The sequence below is a fragment of the Eublepharis macularius genome, chromosome 1 (genome assembly GCF_028583425.1).
Source record: "Eublepharis macularius isolate TG4126 chromosome 1, MPM_Emac_v1.0, whole genome shotgun sequence".
In the NCBI taxonomy this organism is placed as follows: domain Eukaryota; kingdom Metazoa; phylum Chordata; class Lepidosauria; order Squamata; family Eublepharidae; genus Eublepharis; species Eublepharis macularius.
This window is the reverse complement of record NC_072790.1, coordinates 9,377,125-9,402,050: the sequence shown is the minus strand read 5'-3', so window position 1 is coordinate 9,402,050 and position 24,926 is coordinate 9,377,125. Positions and strand designations below refer to the sequence as shown.

General features: G+C 41.9%; 1 protein-coding gene across 3 annotated transcripts in view; it reads left to right on the top strand.

The window, feature by feature from the left end:
* MACROD2 (mono-ADP ribosylhydrolase 2) overlaps nt 1–24,926 on the top strand; it is a 1,366,388-nt gene that overhangs the window by 867,671 nt on the left and 473,791 nt on the right. For all 3 annotated transcript variants that reach the window (XM_054984023.1, XM_054984014.1, XM_054984005.1), the window contains exon 8: nt 8,430–8,503. In XM_054984023.1, coding sequence (XP_054839998.1) covers nt 8,430–8,503 — 74 coding nt within the window. The remainder of the gene's footprint in view (nt 1–8,429; nt 8,504–24,926) is intronic.

Here is a 24,926-nt window from a genome sequence, read left to right as displayed (position 1 = left end):
CACCTGGGGGGTGGGAGGGGAAATGTAAAGACCATGTTCCCTTTTAGATGTTCTCATTGTTTTCAATGTTGCAAACGTTTTCATATCCTTTTATTATGGTACCCAAAACACTTCATTTGCAAATATGGAACGCTGAAAGAGCTTTGTCCCTTTAAAATGTTTTTATTTTTTAAAATATATAGCCTGCCTATAAATTAGACTCTGGGTGGGTTACACAATGTAAAACAATGATAAGCAATGCAATAGGACTAGGATCAGAAAAATTAGGAACAATACAAAAAACAATAGCACATGGCATATCAGTGCAGAAGAATGAATTACAGACTGTGCCGCTTCTGTACATACGAACAGAGTGGGATGAACCTTTTCTCATCAGTTTAAAAATATTTCTACCTTTCTGAGAAGGTTGATTAAAATAAAGGAATTGGGGCCGGGGGCAGAAAAAAACCAACACGTATCAAACATTTTAATCCCACAGAGAAATATACCAGTTCAGTTACATTTCTGATTAGCTGAGACACAAAGGTGTTCACTTCTGTTTTATGAATTACACCAAAAATAAACATTGTGCAGAGCATTAGGAGACGTAAATAACTGTATTAAGGTCAGAAGGGCGTGCTTAGAAGCTGCAAGAGAGCCTGAAGTAAAACAAGAGTGATGTGGCAGATGGATTGTGTCAGAAAGCACCAATCCATACCTGTTTACTGTTGTGGATAGGTTTTCAGGCAGCAGTAGATTTCACAGTTAAAGTGCCTAAGAATGCCATTCTTCCATTGTGCGGTCATTAAAATGCATTGGAGTGAATCTCTTTCCTGGCATTTTTCCCGTTTAATCTTCTACGCTTGCCGAAATAGCCTGTTTCCATTTCCTTGAAGTGCACGATGTGAAATGTGAACCACACAGTGTCTGAAATTTTGTTAATGGCTTGTGGGGGGAGGTCTTAAAAGATGATAAAACAAGCAGACATTTTTCACTTGCTTTTATGTATAGAAGTGGCTGGGATTGGGGGAGAACCTCTTGCCATTTTTTATGTAACCTGAAAATAGCTGAAGTAAAAAAGCTTTGGTAATTTGCTTCCTTTTTAATGTTGGTAACTGGGCAACTGATCTCCAGGCTACAAAAATCAGTTCCCCTGGAGAAAATGGGTGCTTTGGAGGATGGACTCTATGGCCCCCCTCTATGGGGGGACTCCACTGAGGTTCCCCCCTCGCCAAACTCTGCCCTCTCCAGGCTCCACCCCCAAATCTTCAGGAATTTCCCAGCCTGGAGCTGGCAACCCGACAGGTGCAATCCTGACCCTCCCCTTCCTACCTCTTTTATTTCCCACAGATGACTAGATGTGACGATAATAAAATATGCACATGCAGTTATTTTATTTGCCTCTCTTGCACCTATTCAAAAGGCAGCACTCTTCTTGATATTTTTTACGGATGACTTAAATAATTTACTCGAATTTTGGTTGATTGAATTTCCCTCACCTCCCGCACAAGCAGTCTTAAGTTGGGCTGCGATAAATCTCAAGTTGTAGAACTGCCCCAGACCAGCTCGTGCAATACGTACTTGTGTCCCTGAGAGAGTTTCTAGCCATGTCCGGGTAAACGCTCTCTTGATGACCAAACTTCATATGTGAACTAGCTGATGAACAGCGCCATTCCCAGCCGAGTTGCAGTCTTCTGCGTCCTTTGAAGTTGACAAGCAAGAAGAATCTGTGGCAGTCTGCGATCTGATGCAGAGTTATTTCCGTGGAAGACCATTGCTTTCAGTAGGGTTTTTTTAGACTGCAGTAATTCCACAGAGGATTGCACTGGGCATGGTTTGTTCTAATTTAAAAATAGGCATTTGGGATTTTTCTCTCTCTGTTGAGTCGAATGGAGAATGGCTTATATGAATTGGGCTGGAGAGGCTAAGTCCGTGATACCCTTGAAAAAGAGTTGCCGGCCAGCTGCCTACAGACCGTTTTATAAAGATGGTTTTCCATGTATACCAGACTGGGAGAGGGATCATATGGACGGGGGCGGGGGGAAATAACCTGACCATTTGAATTTCTGAAACAGCCCTATTTACCCCCAGTGTCCATAAGTGCCCCTAGAAGGAAAATACCGCTCGGCACACAGGACTTCCTGCTGCCATAGGCACGGCATGACCTGGGCTTAGAAAATGCCAGTGACGTGTTGTGAAGAGGACTTTCTTCACTGGTTTTATTTATATCACTTTGGGAGAACTGGAGGGGACTGCGCGCTTGTTAAAGGAGTAAGGCCAGATTCCTTAAAAGAGTACAGATGTGGGCATCAGCAATCCATCTTGCCTTTAAAATCCAGCACGAGGCCAAGGGAAGGGACCGTTCGAAGTTTTCGTAACGCTCGCCTGCCTCTCCTGCCTGATGCTGCCTGTGCCTTTGCCCTTTTCAGTATTCCAGGGGAGCACTCACTGCAGCAACGTAGACCAGTGTCATTCTTATTACCTTTACCTGTTTTATCTTTTGTGAAATTGAGCCTTTAGCCAGAATTGTCTGAGCGGCTTCTCCAGCAATTGGTTACCTGTGAGGCTCCTCGAGCTCATTTCACTCAAGTAATTTGATTCCCACGTGCTTATGAAGATTGCTTTTTCTGTGGAAGGCCACGGTGGAGACGAACAGAGTGATGCTGTCCTTAGCAACAATGCAGCTGAAAAAAAGCAAAAGCAAAATAGTTCTAAAAGGCTTGAAAGCTTGCATGGAGCTGGAGCAGACGTTCCTTATAAATTGCCTGTGCATAATAGTGATGTGCATTTGGAAAGTAACTTATCAAAGTCCAGTCCAAATGTTAACCTTTAAAAGGGTAACTCATTTGAATATCTTTCCAATAGGGCCAGATGGGGCCATTTTTATTAGTGGATCTGTAAAATCTACAGCTGTAGCATTCTTTTAAATGCCATATTCCAGGAATGGTGAGTGACTCAAGAAATATGTGCCTGACAGGCACTCCATCCAACCAGAACACTTTGCCCCTATACATACCACACAGTACTATCCCTGACGCTGTTGCCCCAGTCACATTTCTGGGTCACAGGTAGCTCACCTGTTTTGAGACTGAAAGATAGGGGTTGCAATAGATCTGCTAGAAGTTAACAGGCATGTACCACACAAGACAGGGGAGTAAAGTACCTACACAGTTTTGCTAATGGAAACCATTATTATTGCCTATGCTTTTATCAGCACTTTTAAAGGGGGAAAGACATGTTCTTTAAGAAACCCTTTTCTTTTAAAGCATTAATAACAGGTCAAGGGATTTGATTAACTAAACTGTGAGGATTGATGGTAACACCACCTCTCCTGTTGTATTCCTGTATAGTGAAGCCAGCCTGTCCTTTAATCAGATCCTGGAATCCATCTTAAGTACGGAAAGCACCAGAATATCACCCAGAGGTCACTTAGGACCCTGAGGGCCCTAAATACTTGTGATTGTGATCTCTGCCGTGTCTGTTTTGCCCCAAGACTGCTGTTTTCCTAATGCTAGAAAGAAAACTAGCTAAACTCCATGTTGATTAGGAAATTATCCTTCTTTCTAGATTCAGCCAGTCAGGCAGTCCTGATGATATATATATTACTGTAAGTAACCTTGAGGTTAGATCACTGCAGAATACTTTGTGTGGGACTGCCCTTGAAGGGCCACCTCTCCTAGTAGGCACCTGTGTGCTGTCTGAGAGTTGCTTGGCCGTCCCTGTTGGCGGCCCCCGTCTTTCGCCTTGTGGTCTTGGCCTCTGCTGTGAACTGGGCTTTTCCTCTGGGTGAGTCCAACTCCGTGGAATAGCCTCCCAAGAGCTGCACACTCAGCACCAACTTTTTTTTTTAAGGACTTTTATTTTTCAAAGAGTTATGTATGCCATATATATTTTTGTCTTTTCATTTTTGGTCGTCTTATTTTTGGTGTTTTAAAATGTTGTGTCTTCTTGTTTAGGTAGTTGGGTTGTTGTTGGGTTGGAATTTGCCTGAGACCTGAATTTATATGATAATTTTATTGTTTCTGTGCTTTTGGGAAAAGATGGGATATACTAAAAAAATAAATGCACTATTTGAAAGGGGACCATCTTAAGATCTTTTGAAAAATAGTGAAGATGTAGGATTTCCAGATGCAGGTTGGGAAATTCCTGGAGATTTTGAGGGTGGAGCGTGGAGAGGGCAACACTTGGGGAGGGGGCTCACCAGGGTATAATGCCATAGAGTCTGCCCTCTAAAGCAGCCATTTTCACCAACGAAACTGATATTTGATGCCTGGAGATCAGTTGTAATTCCAGGAGATCTCCAGCCACCACCTGCAGGCTGGCAACTCTAGACTCATGTTACCGAAGTGCACAGCCTTTGGTCAGATGAGATGTAGTGTCCATTGGTAGCAGGAACAAATTATTATCTTTCACGGACTTGAAAATGTGTAGGATGCAAGGACAGTAAGATAAGGAGTAGACATGGGCACGAACCGCATTACGAACCAAAACCCCCCACAAACCACCTGATCATCTGTTCGCGATCCAGCGGTTCGTGAGGGTCCATGGCCAATGAACCAGTGTTCGTTGGAAGCCCAGTTCGTTGCATTCACCCACGGTTCGTGAAGCCAGACAGTCAGGCACCATCAATCAATTCCCCTGGAAATGGAGCTGGGGGAATGCCTGAACTCTGTCTGCACTCCTTCTGTCACCCTGGAAACCCGAATCGAAGCCCAGCTTACCTTGATCGGCAGGTCTTCCTTCCAACCATGGAGCTGCAAATTGGTTACAATTGGTTACATGGGAGAAGACACCCAGGGGAGGGAGGAGGAAGGGGGGGGGTGTTCTGTAGCCATGGGCACTCCAATCTCATCCCTGCAAACCCTGATAGGCAGTTCTGACGGCCAACCCCTTGTACACCCCTTGTACACCCCTTGTATATAAATAATATATAAATTGAATAAATAAATAAATACACTGGGCCAATGTCAACTGGTGGCTCTAATTGTATTGAGTGGGAGTTTCCTGGGGGCCTCGGATTGGAGAGGGCATAACTCCAAGATCCCTATTGCAATCTTGACCAAACTTGGTTGCTGGCTGGAGGAGAGCCTGCTAAACACTCCCTGGGAATATAGGCTCTCTAAGTGCAACGGGGGCCATTCCGATGGCCATGAACCATGAACCACAAACCAGTTTGGTAATGGGAAATGTTCATTATGGTCCGTTTGTTCTGGATCGTCGGCGGCACTGAACCACGAACCGCAGGTTTGTTAATTTTGGGGGGGTTGTGCCCATGTCTAATAAGGAGTGTATAGGCAGCATTTTAGCTGGCTACCTTTTTTAGATTATGCAAGGGGAACTCTGAAGAGAAGTCCATAAAAGCTACTTTGTCTTTAGCCCAAGTGTTTAATAATTTGTGTTGATTTATTTATCTTGCACCATAAAAAAGGGTAAAAAGGACAAATGGATGCCAGATCCTTCAGATATTATTTTTTTCTGTTGAAAAGCATATTTAAAAATTGTTTACATTTTTTGTAGCCACCGTTGTACATGCCTTCCATATATTTGACAAAGCAAACAATGTGAAGGATTCAGGTTTGTGGTTTTTACGGTACAAGGTTTTCTATCCGTGAAGTGTGACTTAACTTTGAGAAAGTGAACATGCACACACACACACATGTATGTATGCACACAAACATCCTCACACAGTTTATATACAAACATACACACTATTGACACAAAGTTTTGACGATGACTTGAATCCAGACTAGTATTTCCATGGGCACAAGGATTTCCGCCCATGGACGGTGAATTTCCCTCCTTCCCTCTCCTGTGTCAGGCCCAAATGCCCCCTGGCCCCTGTTCCTGGGTGTGACCTGCACCCTCTAGAACTGGATTTCAGGAGAGCTTTTGGGCTGGCACAGGAGAGGAAGAAAGAAGATCATGTTCCGTGGATCGAAATCCTCGTGCTCATGGAAACGCTCATCTGGGTCTAAGCCAGTGTCAAAAATCTGTGTTTCAGTAGTGTGCATAAATTGCATGAGAGTATTTGTGTGCATGCATATATGTGTGGATGTGAGCCCATTTTATCAGTTTCAAGCAAGAACACTATTACAAAGTGTAAGCATTAACCTTTTTAAGGTGAATTATTCTTGCCTGAAGGAAAATTATTCTTTTCACACTAGGCTATGTATAACACCTGTATGATTTAGTTGACTAAAATACCGTTCAGGCTCTGTTGTTCGCTGTAATTTGTCATCACACCAGCACAAAATCTCAAGACAGAGGAGCAGTGCACTACAAAGGCTGAGATTACTTTGCTAAGTACTAGCTGGAGTTACCTGAAACTGGCTTGTTGTCCATAAACCGTGAGACGTATAGGAAATACAGTTCATTCACAAAATGATCTTGTCCATTGATGCATCCATGTCATTTCTGTTTAAAAGAATATTTTTTGTGTATTAGCTAATATAGCATATGATAAGTTAATCCTTTCAATGTACCTCCTGAAAATAAAACAGTGCACTGCTAAACGGGATTACACACTGACTTCAGTAGACTTGGAAGAGTCCATTCCTGATCCCAATGGTAAAGAAAACAAAGGTGGATTTTTTCAGATTTGCATTCATTCTCATTGTGTTCCTTGCTAATCCTCCCCAGTCATCTTCAGAGGACTTGCTTTGGGTGCCCCTCCCATCTGAGGCTACACAGGCGGTGAAAGGGCCTTCTCTCTTGTGGTGCCACATTTTGGGAATTCTCTCCCCAAGGAGATTCATCTGCCTCCCTCTATTGTTTTCTTCTACCCGTAAATGAAGAGTTTTCTGTTCTGTTTAACAACCCCCCCCCCCCCACTAACAGTTATTGGCCATCCTCCCTGGTGTCTGTGCAGTGTGTTTATATGTTTTTACTGAATTATTGTATATATACATAGAAACATAGAAGCATAAAGCTGGAATGATCCCAAGGGTCATCTAGTCCAGCCCCCGGCACAATGCAGGAAGTTCACAGCTAATCCTCCCTCTCCCCTCCTCAGTGACCCCTCCTCTCTGCCCAGAGGAAGGCAAAAAATCTCCAGGATCTCCATCCCATCTGGCCTGGAAGTAAATTCCTTCTTGACCCCCAAGTGGTGATCGGCATTACCCAGGGCATCTAAGAAAGGGCCAAGAGAGCCAAGCACCGGCTGAGCCTTTCATGCATTCTTCCTCTTGATCTGTGCATATTCGTATTAAGTCAAGAGGATCATCAATGCTGTCAGACGGCCATACTTTATTTTAAATGTTATTTTAATGTTGAAATGTTTGGATATTTTGATGTTTCCACCTTGGGAACTCAATTTGGGTGGAAAGGCAGCATAGAAGCAAGCAAGCAAGCAAGCAAGTAAGTAAGTAAGTAAGTAAGTGCCCTGACCTGGATAGCCCAGGTGAGGTGGATCCAGATCTCAGAAACTAAGCAGGGTCAGCCTTGGTTAGTAATTGGATGGGAGACCTCCAGTGTAGCAGAGGCAGGCAATGGCAAACCACCTCTGCTAGTCTTTTGCCATGCTCTAAAAGTCCCTTCCAACCCTATGATTTATGATTCTATGAAAACCCCACTAGAGGTGGCCATAAGTCAGCTATGACTTTAGGGCACTCTCCACCACCAAGTAAGTAAAATGACTCCTAGTGGAAATAACATTGAGATGCTTCTTCTAGTCGTGCTTAAGTAATGATACTGAAGACTTAAGTATTATCGAAGCTTTCTAAGGTCAGCATTTGATGTTGGGTTACTGCTAAGAAGCTAATAAGGGGAAACTGATAGATTTTTTTCGTAAACCAGAGCTGTACTTATGCAAGACAATAGAGCCAAGCTGTTCAGCAATTTTAGTTAATTAAAGCCATCTTAAGGCACAGAGATATTTGGTCTTCAGAGTGGTTTGCTTTGATAGAACAAGCTCAGCTCTTGAAAGCTTTGTTTTTTTAATTTCCGTTGAGATTATCTGGAGAATTTCAGTTGAACAAAGCACAATCAAGTAATCAAATTTAATGCCAAGAGTTTGGCATTAAAAGGTGCGTTTAAATGCATGCACACAGAGACTGTAAAGTACCATTTTTGGATCTCATGCTCAGAATTATTTTGTAATGTGATGTTACTACTTTGCAAGTGCATTCTTAGTTCATAAGTGCAAATGTTCTTCTGAGTTTTTCTTTATGTATCAACTCCTGTTGGCATCTAGAACCCAAGCGGCCTCAAGATAAGACAATTTCAGCAACAAAGCATCTAAAATGAATTAATTTGTACTTGGCATTTGATTGATAGTTCACTATATTATATATTGTTGTTGTTGTTGTTGTTACAAATCATTAAAAACAAATCATCTCAACAGTTTCGGAATCGTTTCCTCCCAAGTCAGGAAAGGTTCCCGGTTCTGCTCCTGAGCACGAATATGTAAACATACTTACCATATGTGACCCTTTTCTCCTTTCTTTGCTTAGGGTTTCCGAACGAGCCAGCTGCAGTCATTGCGCTTACCACGATCAAGGAATGGTTAAGCAAGAATTATCACGAGGTATGATTTATTTATTTAATTATTTAATGGCTCCAGAGAAATATTAATGTTGAGTTTTATATATATATTCCTGAAATATGGACGTGGCCCTGATGTGTCTGGAATATTTGTGGTGTAGCGAAATTATATTCAGAGGCCTGTATTTCAAAACTCTAACCTGCTGTTGGCATTGTTGCGGGCGTGTTGTTTTGCTCATTATTTCTGTTTTGCCATGTGTGTCAGGGTGCCACAGGAGCTCTGAACTTGCAGTGGGTGCATGTCACGGTGGCTAAGAAGTCCCAGTGGCAGATCAGTGACTCTGTGAAGTGGATTCTCCACCTACTGGAGTGCTGGCTGTTTGGTCTTAAAGACACCAAAATAGTAATTCTCTATGGGTTTATTTACAGTTAAGGTTTTTTTTAGGTATGCACTGCAATACTGTGCCACAAATGTCACCCATACTTGCTTACAACCAGGGCTTTTTTTCTGGGAAAAGAGGTGGTAGAACTCAGTGGGTTGCCCTCGGAGAAAATGGCCACATGGCTGGTGGCCCCGCTCCCTGATCTCCAGACAGAGGGGAGTTTAGATTGCCCTCCGTGCTGCTCAGCGGTGCGGAGGGCAATCTAAATTTCCCTCTGTCTGGAGATCAGGGGGTGGGGCCACCAGCCATGTGACCGTTTTCAAGAGGTTCCGGAACTCCGTTCCACTGCATTCCAGCTGAAAAAAAGCCCTGCTTACAACATTGTAAACTAGCAGTGCAAAATTGCTGTGATAAATTTCAAATCAATATTTTTAAACCTCATTACAAGAAGTCAAGTTAATTGTGCTGTTATATGTACTCATTAACATGTAAGTTCTTTCAGCTTCTTTTTTCTGCTAAGTATTTTTTTTGCTATTTTTCCTGAGAGTTTATTCTATGGCGAGAATGCTAAAACTGCTGCCAGTAACTGCGAGTTACTGAATTTACTGCCACCAGAGGCACAGATGGCCACTTTCAGAGATGGCTTTAAATGATAAATTCATGTACGGTAGGTCCATCTATGGTTACTGGCCATGGTTAGTAAAGGGGAACTCTATATTTAGGGGCAGCAGGTTTTTAGACACCGGTGCTAGGAGGACACATCAGGACCTCGGCTTCCATGCCCCCTCGTTGGCCTCCAGGGAAATTGCTTGGCCACCACGGGAAACAGAATGCAGGACTACATGGAACAGAGGTCTGATCTGGTAGCGTCAGTCTAGGACTGTGGTCTTTGGAGAGAGAGTAAAGGAACAAATTTCCCTTAATACATTCCTGTATAACCTTCATGGTCTCCTTTTGTTTTCCTCTTTTAATCACTCTGACAAGAAATATGTTGTTACTTTGAACTGTTGGAAATGTATGGAAGAAAGACAAGAGAGGTGACTGAAATGGTCACAATGACAAATACAAGACAGCCAGACGGTTTTGTCATGGCTGAAGTTATGTAGTGTGGTTTATTCCATGTCTTTGAATTCGCATCCATTGTGTGGCACAGTTCAAGAGTATATTGGATTATCCATTTCACAGTGTGTTTGTCCGACTTCACAGGGACATTATCATAGGTTTTTGGGCTGGAGGCAAGCGGTCAATGTCCTCTGTTCACAGAAGGGTCTGTATTAGCTAAAGCAGGAAAATTGTCTGAGAAAGTAAAGCCAATGAAATTCTTTCAGTGGCAGCAGCTGGTGCATGAGAAAGGGTTTGCAGAATGGCCCGCATCAGCGGTTTTCATTCTTGCTCCCAGTTCTTAGAATGTAATAGATAGTTAGTAACTGGAAAATAATGAAAACAGGAAATCGAGATTTTTTAAATAAAAAGTACTTTGGCTCCTCCTTTTAGATTTAGGGAGGAAAATGCAAAATATGGGATTTCCAGGGCTCCTAAGAGAAAGGGATAATAGTACAGAATTCTGGAGGGATTGTTCTTCCTGGGGGTCCTATGGAGCTGGGCAAGCAATGTGTGTTTTTTAATATGGCGGTTGGGTTGGATCTGACGAATATGAGCGGGGAGGGGTGCTAAAGGAATCTTTGTCTGGGGGACCCAAGTGGCTCTCAGCAGTCCTGGGGCAACCCCAGATGTATTCAGTGTTTGGATTGCTTCTTTATCCTCCAGAATAACTGTTCTGATGTCTTTGAGTACTTCTTTTGATTTTGAAACTGTTGTGAAGACTAGAATCATGAGCACAACTCCTTGGATGTATCTTGCATGGAAAATGAATGTATTTAGCACTTAAGTCTTGAATAGGTTTTTAATTTGTTAAATAAATTTTATTAAAACTAAAACTGTAAAACACAACTGTAAACTACAAAACTAAACACACAAAACTTTACAAACATATAAGAAGTCAATGCTAGTAACAAGTAACAAACACACAAAAATTTACAAACACACAAGAAGTTAATACTAATAACAATTAACAATTAAACAAAATATAGTTTATCACAGTATAAGGGATTATATCTGATCAAATACCGGGATAGAGTACTTGTAAAGTCCATCATACATACTGTGGAACATACATATGACTTATACATTTGCATATATATGAAAAAAAATTAGGCAAGGTAAAGAGCTGTTACTTTCAAGGTATTCAAAAAAGGGAAACCATTTCTCTATAAAATTGGTTGTTCTAGGGAAGTGTTCTAGTTGATAGATTTTATCGTATAATTTTCCCGATATAAAATCTTCCCAAATTTTGGTATGCCAGTTGTCAGTTGAGAGGGTTGTCTTCGATTTCCAAAGAGTGGCTATCATGCTCTTTGGGGGTATTAGGTCTCTCCTTAATGTAGGAATATGGGCCTGATACTTATCCTGTTGATCCAACAGGACAATTTCTGGTGGCAGCGGGATCTCATACCCTGTTATTTTTTCGGATTTCCTTTAGCACCTCTTTCCAGAATAATTCTATATGCTTACATCTTCACCAGCAAAGGGCAAAGTTCCCTTCCTCTCCACAGTTTTTCCAGCAATTAGGTGAAGATGAGGAAGAGATCTGGGATAGTTTTGGGGGGGTTATGTACCATCTGTTAATTATTTTGTAGGTTTGCAACTTGGTGACGATTGTCTTTGAGATATAAATGTTGGAAGACCAAATTCTTTTCCATATTTCTGTAGTTTGTTCTATTTGACAATCCTTATTTCATTGGGCTTGGAATTTCCATATTTTGGGGTTTTTTGTGGACAACATTATATTGTCGATTTTGGATAACAAGCCTTTTTTATGAACAGAAGGAGAGTCTAATAGGCATTCAAATTCTGTTTTAGGGGAAGTAAGAATTTTTGTAAAATTGGTTTAAAATGCAGATTTTGTAATTGGAGATACCTAAACCAATGAATTTTATGTTCCATGATTTTTTCTAGTTCTGATTTTTCTAATAAGCCTTTATGAGTGGTTATATCTATTAATCTAGTTATTTTTTCCCAATTCCAAAATTCAGAAAAAGATTTATCATGACCCTGAGGTGACCAGTGTTGAAATGTGAATGTAGAATACCTGGATATCGTCGGGACTAAATGTTTTCTATTTTTGTCCCATATTTTCAATAGGGAGGCCAAATAAGTATTTCTTTGAATTTTTTTAGGACGATCCATTAAATGCTTCCAAATTATATCACTTATAGAATATTTTCCGAGGATAGGTTGAAATATGTTTGCCCAGATTAGGGAATTTGTTTAATGAAGAAGATGAAGTACATTAACCAATCTAGCTGCAATATGATAAACATATAGGTCTGAGTATTTAAGACCTCCATTCGAACTTTTCTGGGGCAACACTTCAAAGGCGATTCTTGGCCTTTTATTTTCCCAAAGAAACTTGTTAAGCATTCCTTGTCATTGGTGTAATTGATTACTTGAAATATCGATTGGGATGGGTCTAAAAAGGTAGAGTATTTTAGGGAGAGCAAACGACTTCACTAGATGTCATACCATGATAGATGCAGATTGGTCCAGTCGTTGAAAAGTGATTTAATTTGCTTCATTGTTTCCATATGATTTAGTTTAATAAGTGAGCTGTTGTTGGATAGAATATTTACCCCTAAGTAGTGAATTTGCTTCGAGGCTATTTGATATTTGTAGTCTTTTGAGATTTGTTTACAAGTTATTTTATCCAAGTTGATTGGGAGAGTATGAGATTTTGTTATATTGATTTTTAGGCCAGCAATATTTCCAAATTCCATTAGAAGTTGCTGTAGATGGCCAAGGGATAAGTGTGGATCCGTAAGATACAGTAACACGTTGTCAGCGAACAAGCTGACTTTAAATGAGAAGGCCCCAATATCAATACCTCTTATAAGCTGATGATTGCTGATTGCTATAGCTAATGGTTCTATAGCTAGTGCAAACAGAACAGAGGATAGAGGACTAGTTCCTCTCTTAATTGGGATGTCTAGTTCCTTAAGCTGTCTAGTTCCTCTCTTAATCGGGATGGATTCTGAGAGCATGCCACTTATCTTGATAATAGCAAAGGAGTGGGAGTAAGTAGATTTGATTGCTGTGAGAAAATTGTTCCCGAAGCCCTAATGTTGGAGGATTGATTGTAAATATACTGGTTCTAGTGAGTCGAAGGCCTTTTCAGTGTCCAAGGAAAGAAGGACTGCTTTTAGTTTGTTTGATTTGCAGTGAGATATTAGGTTTAAAGTTTTAAAAATATTTTCAGTTATATCCCGGCCAGGAATAAAACCAGATTGGTCTATATGTACATACTTAGAGATGAAGGTGTTTATTCGTTTTGTTAAAAATGTTGCAAAAATTTTTATAATGATTTAACCAAGAGATGGGTCTGTATAAAGTCAGATCCGTAGTGTCTCTTCCTTGTTTTGGGATTACTATAATTGTGGGTCTCGTCCATGACATGGGGATTTGACCTGTCTCCATTATCATATTACAAGTGTCTCTGAAGGGGTTTAATAATAAAGTTGCATACTTCTTGTAAAATTTGGAAGGGAAACCATCCGGAAAGGGAGCTTTATTATTTTTCAAATGTTTAATTGCATCATGTATTTCTTGATGAGTTATTTTACTATCTAATAGTATATGGTGTTCATCTTCTAATTTTTTGATATTAAGTGCACTCCAAAAGCTAGAGATTTTCTGAAGATCTGGATTCCATGAGCTGTACAATTCTTTGTAGAATACGCTAAATATTTTAATGATCTCAGATGATTTTGAATGTAATTTTTTATTCTGATCATACATAAGGTTTATATAATTTGCACATCATTTCTTTTTAACTCTGTGTGCTAACAATTTTAACGTTTTGGGTGTGTTAAACCAGTATCGTTGTTTGGTGTATAACATATCTTTTTGGATTTAACTAATTTCCAGGGATTCTAGCATTTTTCTTTGCATTGTTAATTTGCAATAGATTTTCTTACTTCCTGTTTTTTGTGTCGATCCTCAAGGAATTTAATCGTTTTAATTAGTTCTAGCTTTTGAGACTTTTTTTATTAATCTGGGCAGAGAGAGCTATAGCATGACCTCTTGCTACAATCTTTATGGTGTCCCATAGAATATGAGGTTTGACATCATTGGTTGAATTATCAGCAATTATGGTTTCTAGTGCTTTTTCAAGTTCTTTAGAAGCAGATTGTGTGGTAAGTAATATTTTTGGTAAGCACCATTGTTTCAGACCTTACTTTGCGTTATCAAGGCTAAGTGTAATATTAATATGTGCATGGTCTGAGATGGAGATTGCTTCAATATCTGATTCATTAACTTTCCCAATAAGCGAATTTGATATTAGAATGTAGTCTATTCTAGTGTAGACTCTGAAGCGTACCGAGAAATAAGTACAGTTTTTTTCATTGCGATGCAAGGGTCTCCATATATCTACTAATTGGTTTTTTTCAATAATAGTATCCAATCTTGTCACCATATTTCTCTTTTCCTTACTTTTGTTTTTTTGCCTTTTAGGAAAGTTAGATTTATCCAAATCGTAATTTATTATATAATATTGATCACTCCCAATAATCACCTCTCCTTCCTGAAATTGTGAAAATTCTTTCAGAGTTTCTTCAATGAACTGTAGTTGATTAGAGTTTGGAGCATAAAGAGAGGTTATAGTGTAAGTCTTGAATAGTTAATAGTTAGTAAGTCTTGAATAGTTAATACAAGAAACCCTTTTGCAAGTTTTCCGCAAGACATCCATTATTGCAATGTTTCATGGAAGTTACTGAATGCAAGGTGCAGAACTTGGCAGGAGGAACCATATACACAAATTGACCATCACAACATTGCAGGCTGAAAACTAGTTACTCCCAGCTCTAAGGGGTAAGTAATGACTTGTTTTTAGTTGTTTTTTTATGCATTGCTGTGATCTGGTTTTGAAATACAGCCCTTACTTAGTAGAACTAATTTCTGGCCATGTTTTCTGCTGAAGCCTGCTGAGTTGCAGCCCAAAGGTAAATTGAGTTTGAAAGTTAGTAAATGGCATTTGTATTGTAAGCTCAGAAATCCTTTGCATGGCGTTGCGAGAATGGCATTAGTCAGCAGTACTGGGTTAATACATTGCAGCCCACCCAGGTTATCTCTTTTAGTAAAACACGTTTTCTCATTTCACAAAATACTGTGACGGTTTAATGGAATCCTCCAGATCATCAAATAGAATTTGGTCCCATCTTGTCAGAAATTATCTGCTATGAATTTGTTTTTAAAAAGGTGCATTAAACCCCTCTGGTGGAGAGAACACTCTGTTCTGTGATAATTTGACAAGCTTAGAGATACTGTCAAGTTTAGATAATTTGACAAGCTTCATGATCCCGTCGCTCGTTTCCTCATTATAATACCACAAAGAACTTTGGCACTTGCTAACTCCTTGTGCTTGAGCTCTTTTCCCTTTTCTTGGTAGAAGTCTTTGAAATAATACGATGCTTCTAGTTGGTACTTTCCCCCCAATCCTGTTTTATATTTCCATTCTGTGAAAAAGACACCCAGTGCTTGCCCTGTCTGCTGTCAACTTGATCTTATCTGTTAAGACAAAGGGCTTAATTAAATTAGCAGCTTTGGCTAAATTGACAGCTTCCCAGTTCCTTCTTCCATTTTTTTTTATCATGAAGACGAGGAAGGGTGAGCCACGGGGGGGGGGGCAGATAAATACAACTCTGCCATCAGCTGTTGAACCCTGATTCTAGCTGGTGATCTTATTCTCTGCTTATTTTGTTTATTGAGCAATAACTTTGGTTTAACACTCAGTTTGCACCAGCAAAGTACATGGAGCTGTACAGAAACAATGAAATGACACAACCCCAAGCTAGAGGGCTTTTGTATTGCGTTCTCATTGTTCATCAGTGATTGGGCCAAACGAATTGGGACAGACCTGTGCAGAGGAGAGCATCTTTTCTAGGAGGGAGACTTCAGATCAATTTGCCTGCAGAGCAAATGAGGAAGGATACCTTAATTTTTTAAAAAAGAAAAGTTTTGTGCCTATTTCTTCTTGATACAGTCTTTAAGTTGGTAAAATATAACATTTTAAAAATGCAGGTGGCACTGGATGACAATGGCTTGGCTCCAGTGTGGTTTTCTCACCTCCCCTCTCTGATGGCAGCCCCCCAATGGCCTCTCCTGAGAACAGCATTTCTGGGGGCTGCAGCAAGAGAGGGGAGGGGAGACTCACCTTCTGTGGGCAGAAGCCTGAGCCAGGCTTGCCATGAGAGGAAGACAGGCAGTACAGAGGTAACAAATTTCATTAATACAGAAATGACTCTGGTGATTGAGCTCCTCAGATTAGTGCTTCATTTAGGGCGATTTATTGCAGTGGCCTCCTTGCTTGAAGGTGCTCTTGGCCTTTGGCTCTTAGCCTGTGGCCCAGTCTGTGGGAGCCGTGGAGAGAGGGAGCAGAAGCGGAAGCGGAAGAGGCGCAGAAGCGGAAGAGGCGCGGCCCTTTGCTGAGAGCTGTCGGGTGAGGGGAGGAGAATGGCAGGCCTGATCTCCCTTCTGGCTATCCCCGTGTGAGAGAGTGGAGTGCCTGAGCGACATCTAGGGGGTGGGCAGCGGGGGTAGCTGAAGATCTAGGCACCAGACTGGCTCTGTTTGTTTACTTAAATTTGTTCTAGGTTTATATTATTTTATATCTATCTATCTATCTATCTATCTATCTATCTAAGGAAAAAAAGGGGAGGGGAATGAAAAATACAAAGATGACAACAAATAGAAAATTAGAAATATACACTAAATATACACACTATCAAAAATGTAGCATCCACCTGGCCTTTGAAATATAGCTTCATATATATATATATAACATGACCAAGCTAATAGGTATTTCTTCTTTTCATACTAGGTTTATATTATTTATTGTATTTCGGTATTTTTGTAAGTCGGTTTTTGGTCCCAGAGTATGTAAAAACAAATTTAAGCCTCACGTATGAAATGGGCCATATTATTTGGCACTTGTAATGCATTTAGTGTTTTAACCCTTCATGTTACTGAACCCTTAGGTTTGTTATTAAATCCTTAGGTTTAAGTAACACTAATCAACGTGGGGGAAATTTTGTTCCATTTATTCGTTTAGGATGTGTTTCGTTCATAATTGAGAACTAGACACCTTCACAAAATGGACCTTGTGTGCAGTAAAAACTCAGTTAACTCCCATGGCCAGCATCCAGCAACCTCATGGAGTGCCTGCTGGCCGCCCCCCAGCCTGGTGGTGGCAAGAGGGCAGCCAGCCAAGAGGGAGCTGGCAAGAGGGCAAGCAGTGCCAAGCAGCCAGCAGTGAGCACTTGGATTCTGGGCACGGCTGCTGCCTGCTTAACATCACTGTCTTCTCGTTGCTTGTTAACCAGCATATTTGGTTAACCAACACTCCCCTCCCATTCTTCGTAGATGCCAGCTTACAATTTTTTTACTGTATTCCCCATGGTTTCAGACACTAGGGAATACTTGCAAACAGGACTGTCCCTTGCGTTGAAATCAGACCTGGTACATAATCCAGGTTTTGTCTGTCAGCAGGGACCCTTGTTGTCATTGCCTAATTTCTCTTATTTTAGCAGAATTTATTAAACAGTTAAATATTCTGAATCAATGCTTTAGAAAGCACGCTGAGTGATTTGCTTGACGATGTATGAGATTTTTGTTGGGATGCGTATTTGTATCATTCGATCTTGTTTGCAAGGACTGGTGCAGAGCCTTCGTAACGGTGATAAAATTCATTTTGCTATTTTGGTCGCTTTTGCTTGTGGGGATGATTAGATTAGCAACCCATGTTCCCTTTCTTAAAAAGTGTTCTCTTAGGTAGCTTAAAAATGAGCTGCTTCTATTTCTGCGTTCCAATTAAGGTGGTAATCACCAGGCTGCTGATTGAGATGAAAATCAGCCGTCATCCGGCTGTCATCTCTCCTAAGTCAATAATGGGGAAAGTTGTTCTTCAGCGTTACACAGAAATAAATGATTTGTTCACGTGTTGCCACTCCTTTGGGGCTGGCTTCAAAGAGAATCCGGCATTCTGCCCAAAGGCTAAACTTAAATATCATCTAACCAGACAAGTCACATTTATGGGGGATGAAGAAGCCATTGAGGGAATAGCGTTTTTTGGAGACCTTCAGACTGGAGCCTACATTTGCCCACTAATTTAAGGATGCTTCCCCCCGCCCCCGCCCCCTTGCTGCTTCAATTATGATATACCATTTAGAAGAAGAAAGGATGAAAGATACTGTCTCAGGAGGATTCATAAGTATTAACGTTGATGCATGCCTGTTAGGAAACGGGGAAGATAATAAACTCAATGAGGTTTCCGTGAAGGATAATAAAGTAGCCCGTGGCTGAAATATTTCCACAGCCTATGAACCCTAAAAAGACTGGGGACACCTTTCTTTCTTTCTTTCTTTCTTTCTTTCTTTCTTTCTTTCTTTCTTTCTTTCTTTCTTTCTTTCTTTCTTTCTTTCTTTCTTTCTTTCTTTCTTTCTTTCTTTCTTTCTTTCTGTCGTCTGTCTGTCTGTCTGTCTGTCTGTCTCCAACAAACCCATTTTCTATCTATCCGTATCTATCACTTAAAAGAATAATACATTTTCTCCTTTAATTCTGTTCAGTGGCAGCTTGCTGATGACCTTGCCTGGTGCTTCATCCACCCGAGGGACTTGTAAAGAGTACGGATCCAGTCAATACTTCTTTGTAAAGCTTCATGTACAGTTATTGTATTCCTGTAAATAATGAATTCTAATTCTCCATAATTGCTAATTAGTGCCACTAATATGAAGCACTTCTCTGTATGGGTTCTTGGATGTTTATATTTGTTAGCTAACCAGTGACATCTTCCTTGTTATGCTTTAGTTTGCACTACTGACTAGGAATAACAGGAACAATAAACCTTCCATCTGAAATCAAATTGCAATTAAGTACTGTGTGTTTTCATAGTGCCAGTAGCCAAATGATTGTTACACTGTTCAAGCTATTTCAATTTTTTTTAAAAAATCACAGAGTTTCTATATTTGGAAGTGACATTGTCAATTAAGCAATCTAGCCAGTTTTCATCTTGCAGTGGTATCTTTCTTCTAGTATTTCTCTATTATAGTTTGAAAACCATAGAAAAGGTTTTTCTCTTTAAGAAAGGGAAGAAGGATGACCTGGGAAACTACAGGCCGGTCAGTCTGACTTCTGTTGCTGGAAGATATTAGAGTAGATTTTAAAGGGATCGATCTGTAAGCATCTGAAGGACCGCTTAGTGATCCGGGGAAGTCAACATGGTTTTGTCCCCAACAGACCTTGTCAGACTGACATGGTTGCCTTCTTGGATCAAGTGATGAGCTTACTGGATCATGGGAACTCTTGTCAATGTGATTTACCTGGATTTCAGTAAAGCTTTTGATAAGGTTCCCCATGACATTCTAATGGGTAAACTGGAAGACTGCAGACTGGATTACAGGACAGTTAGGTGGATAGGAACCGGTTAGAGGACCCCACCCCAAAAATGGTGGTCAATGGCATTTCATCGGATTGGAGGGAGGTGTCCAGTGGGGTGCCACTGATACCAAATTGGGAGGAGTGGCAAACACCCAAAAAGATAGAGTTCAAATTCAACAAGAGCTGAAGACTCTGGAGAAGTGGGCGGTTGCGAACAGGGTGCAATTCAACATAGATAAGTTCACAGTATTACATCTGGGCCACAAAAATGTGAAGCACAAATACAGGATGGAGGGATACACTTCTGGGTAGTAGTGTATGCAAAAGAGATCTTGGCGTAAGAGTGGACTGTAAACTAAATATGAGCAGTCAGTGTGATGCGGTGGCAAAAAAGGCAAACTCCGTCTTGTGTTGTATCAAAAGGGCCATAGCTTCAAAATTGCAGGAGGTCATAGTCCCTCTCTATACTGCCCTGTTCAGGCTGCACCTGAAGTACTGTGTGCAGTTCTGGAGGCCTCACTACAAAAAGGATGTGGACAAAATTGAGAGGGTACAGAAGAGAGCGACAAGGATGATCAGAGGTCTGGAGACTGAGCCCTACGAGGAAAGGCTGAGAGCCTTGGGAATGTTTCGTTTGGAGAAGAGGAGATTGAAGGGGGACATGACTGCTCTCTTTAAATATCTGAAAGGCTGTCATTTGGAGGAGGGCAAGGAGCTGTTCCAGTTGGCAGCAGAGGGTAGGATCCGAAGCAGTGGGCTAAAACTACATGCAGAAAGGTACCGACTGGATATTAGGAAGAACTTTTTCACGGTCAGAGTAGTTCAAAGGTGGAATCAGCTGCCTAGGGAGGTGGTGAGCTCCCCTTCACTGGCAGTTTTCATGAAGATGCTGGATGAATATTTGTCAGAGATGCTTTAGGCTCATTCTGCATTGGGCAGGGGGTTGAACTAGAAGGTCTGTATGGTCCCTTCCAACTCTGTGAGTCTGTGAAAACTTGTAGAACAAGCTATAACAATAGAAGACAAATTTGTTTGTCTTAATTATAACATGTGCTGGTTATTTTTCAACTTCAGGCGGTCATGGATAGAGTCACTTTTGTAAACGTTTTCCTCTTCATCTCTTTAGACTAAAAAAGTCTGATTTTGGGGGGATGCCACAAACATTTAATCAACTTGACCAAATTTCATGCTTTTTCACTGCTCTGCCGTAAACAGAGCAGTGACGTGTTAAAGAGCATTACTGATATGTCCGCTGAAATAAAAGTTTTCCTGGAATAACAGTATAAGCTTGTTGCACTCAGACCTCTTGCACAAGCAAAAATGCAGGGAAAAGACCACAGCAGGGGCTTGTGCGAAGTCTTACTTAATTGTAGTACCACCTACCTTTCTACTTGCACAAGATATCTGGGTACTATAATATATAAGGAGGGAAGCCCAAGCTCTTGCCCAAGCTCTTGCCCAAGTGGAACCGTGCTAAGTGCATCTATGGTTCCACGTGCACACTGCTGGATCCTGGCCGAAGTCTTTTTAATTCAAGAGAAATGTTTTTCAGCTATCCTTGTAATAAGCATTTTCCTCCTTTTATATTATAGTGCCCAGAAATCAACGTAACTAAAGTATACAAAGAGGGTCCCTGTTGCTTTGATCACTTTTGGAGCCTTCTCCAGAGGTGCCCTTTCTGTTAATGACTTAGCATGGTGCTCCAAAATGGTGAAAAATGTTTGGTGGTATGTGTCAACTGTCAGCCGCTGCCCAACTCTTGGTTTCCCCCCCAGTGCACTGTGATTACATGCGCCCCCTGATCTACATGCGCCCCCTCGCCCAGTTGGTGCGGAGGTTTGGGCTGGGCTGTCATCAATACATGGATGACACTCAGCTTTTTCTGTTGATGGACGGCCAGCCAGACATGGCCCCAGACAATCTGTCCAGAGCTCTGGAGGCTGTGACGGCATGGTTGAAACAGAGCAGGCTGAAACTGAACCCGGTGAAGATCGAGGTCCTGCAGCTGGGACGGGGGCTTGGGCTGGGCTGTCATCAATACATGGATGACACCCAGCTTTTTCTGTTGATGGACGGCCGGCCAGACATGTTACCATGAACTGCTCTATTTGATTGGGGAATTAGCTTGCAGTCTGGATTTACTGCGGGTCTTAACCAATATATACCAGGGTCCCTCTCCAGACGCTCATGCAATAAAGAGGCAGACTAATTAATAATAAAACGTGTTTTTACTAAATAATGTGGCGTATGCCTGAACTAGCACACGCATACAAGATTACACACAAGAGCTAGGAAAACAGAGTAGGAAAATAGAGACGGTTGCATTAGCGGGGTAGCCCACTTGAGAGCGGTGAAGTTGGGTATACTCACAATCCTGACGTGGAGCAAAGACGTAGCAGCGAGATGAGATGGTCTAATGCCTGCACTAGATCCAATATAGAGTGACAGCGAGGGGTCTGGATAGGAATGGCACACACACCATGTGGCCTGGGAGGCCAGCTTAAATACCCCAAAACGTACCCTGGTGCTGGTGCTGTTCCCAGTGGTTCTCACGGGTGAAACAAAGGTATTAATGGCGTTACAACTACCCTAGATGGGCCACTTTAGGAATCTGATTATATTATTGTGACACCTTGGGAAGAGGGGACAAAGGAGGGAGGGGGAGATCCGGGCGTGTTGAATGGATGTTCCAGTGGACAGGGCTTGTCCTGTTGTCATCATCTCTGGAATGCAGAGGTTGCTTTGGGATGCATTTACTAAGTGCTTAGGATGGCTGGCACTTAGCTTCCATTCCGGGGTGGCTATTAAGATATGCAGAGCAAGGCCAGACATCCCATGTTGGGATCCAGCTCCCTGCCCTGGATGGGAAGAGTCTGGGCGTGCTCCTGGATGCCTCCCTGTCGATGGAGGCCCAGGTCACGGCGGTTGCATTTTTCCATCTTCTTTTCCATCAAGTCTGCATTTTTCCATCTTCGTCAGATCAGGCAACTTGCCCCCTACCTGACGCCCCAGGACCTAGCTACAGTGACCCATGCAACGGTCACCTCCAGGCTAGATTACTGTAACTCACTCTACGCTGGGTTACCCCGGGCCTGATCCGGAAACTGGTCCAGAATGCGGCGGCGCGGGTCCTGACTGGTATATCCTACCAGTCACATATCACACCTGTCCTGTGCCAGCTGCACTGGCTTCCAGTTGAATTCCAAATCAGGTTCAAGGTGTTGGTTCTTACCTTTAAAGCCCTGAGCGGGTTGGGACCAGCATATCTTCGAGACCGCCTCTCCCTGTATGTTCCCCGGAGACTGCTTCTATCAGCGGATAAATGTTTACTGGTGGTCCCCAGCCCTAAGGAAGCCCACCTCACTTCAACCAGGGCCAGGGCCTTTTCAGTCCTGGCCCCAGCCTGGTGGAACGCTCTGTCAATGGAGACCCAGGCCCAGCGGGACATATTATCGTTTTGCCGGTCCTGTAAGACAGAGCTGTTCCGCCAGGCGTTCGGTGGTTGAAGGGGGCAGTGCCATGTCGGTCTCCCACCTTTGGGGTGGGGGGGTTCTCCCCACCAGTGCACCTTAATGTATCTGGTTAATTTATTTCATTATTGTTTATTGTATGTTGATTTTAGAATTGTTGTTTAATTGTTTTTACTGATTTTAACTTGTTCACCGCCCAGAGCGGTATTCACACAGAGGACATCAATCCGTTTTGCGTACATTCATTGATGCCATCATGGAGCTAAATCTGATTTGGTATCTGGCCTCAGGGTGTCATTACGGTCCCTCTGTGATCTCTGACTGGCTGGGATTTTTTGGAGAACAAGAATATCAAGGAGATGGGGGGGCAGTGAATAACAGTGGGGAGGGATGTGTGGAAATCATTTTATATCCCTCCTAAAGTCATCCTTTTGCTTGAAAGATATTAGAGGGCAAGAATTTGACATTTGACACCATTCTAATTTAAACTTCACTTTTCTGCCTTTCTGTTTCATTATTTAAAGTGCTTTATCTCCTTCCTGCTTTAAAAAAGTAAATAAAGAAAAGAATCTGAAAACATATTTTCCCCCCTAACAAAGATCAGGTTTTGTAAAACTATTCTATAATTCTATGGAAATAGAATCACGTCCAGTTGTAAATATTTATGCCAGCCCCACACACATCTGCAACGCCATTGAGACATCCCTGAACAGCGGGGCTTAATTTGAACTGGAGATGAATTGTGAACTTCAGACCCAACCAGTGAGAGGTGTTTGCATGGCGAGCTTCGGGTAAAGGGTGACCCCTCAGAAACCCTCTTTTATGTTTTTTACAGACATGCTAAACATATTCTTTAGGGCTAAATTAGGATATAGAATCAGTGTGTTCTCTGCTCCTTGTATTCTACAATTTAATGTGTTTGGCCAGGTTGCTTGCATAGTTAGATGTATAAAACCACCAGCTTTAGTACTTAATGGCAACCAGGACTTTGACATATTAAGCCTGGGGATCTTTTATTGAGGATAAGGCTTGACCTGTATCCTGATTCCTCCATGTTTAAGAACTGATTGAAATTCTTCTCTACTCACCAGAAGACTAGTTAGAGCAGGAGTCCCCAACTGGGTTGAGTGCTCTCAGAATTGTGAGAAAGAGTAGTGGCCGGTGCTTCAGAATGGTTGCCCGTAGGAGTGGGGCCATTCACAAAATATCGGGAGGGTCCACAAACTGTTGAAAGGGGCCACGGCAAGCATCCTTCTAGAATGGAGGCAGCTCAGTCCCTGCAGATGCAAAGGTGATATTTCCAGGACTTTTCAGAAGTACCTCTTGCACCAAGGAACTGAAAGAAGAGAAAGCTAGGACGAGTTCTTGCTTTTTGGGAACAGGTGCTGTTTGGCTTTGATTTCCGAGAGAGAGAGAGAGAGAGATATTTGCCCTTCATGGCCACAGGCTGTGGTTTTCAAGCCCAGAGATTTAAAAGATGTCTGTCTGCGGCCAAGTTGATGATGCGTGGCTTTCAAGCATCTCTCTGGGATGAGCTCTATTCTTTGCTTGCCAGTCAGCTGGTAGGAAGCAAACAGAAGTTCCCTGTTTCTTTTGATTTCCGTTCAAGACTCTTTGGATGCTGTCCCTAAGGCTCAAGAGGTAAGCAAGCTCCAATAAACATATCAGCAGGCACCGTGGATCCCTGGGCTAGATATTAATTCCGAAAAATGTCAGCGTGCTCCTTGCTCACTACTTAGGGTGGAAACAGATGACTACTAGCCACCTCGAAATGTGCTCATGAACTTGCCTTTTACTGGCTCAGAACCATTGGTTCATCTAGGCCAGTATCGTTCAACAAACTTTCTTGACTGCATTTTGTCTGCAGCCGACACATTTCCTGCTTCTTAATTTCCAAGTGGTTTGGGGAGTGATGCAGTGTTGAGTTGACTGGGTGGCTGGAGTTTGCAGCCCGCCATCTGTTGTTACGGTGCAGCTTTAATGCCGTCGGTGCGTTCATCTGTTTCCATCCTGAATGACTGCAGTGAGCCATGCCAACAGATAATTGTGGTAAAGATTGTATGCAGTTATTACGCAGTTAATGAAGTGTGAATGCTTGAAGAGGCTGCCTGCCTCCTTGTGGTAT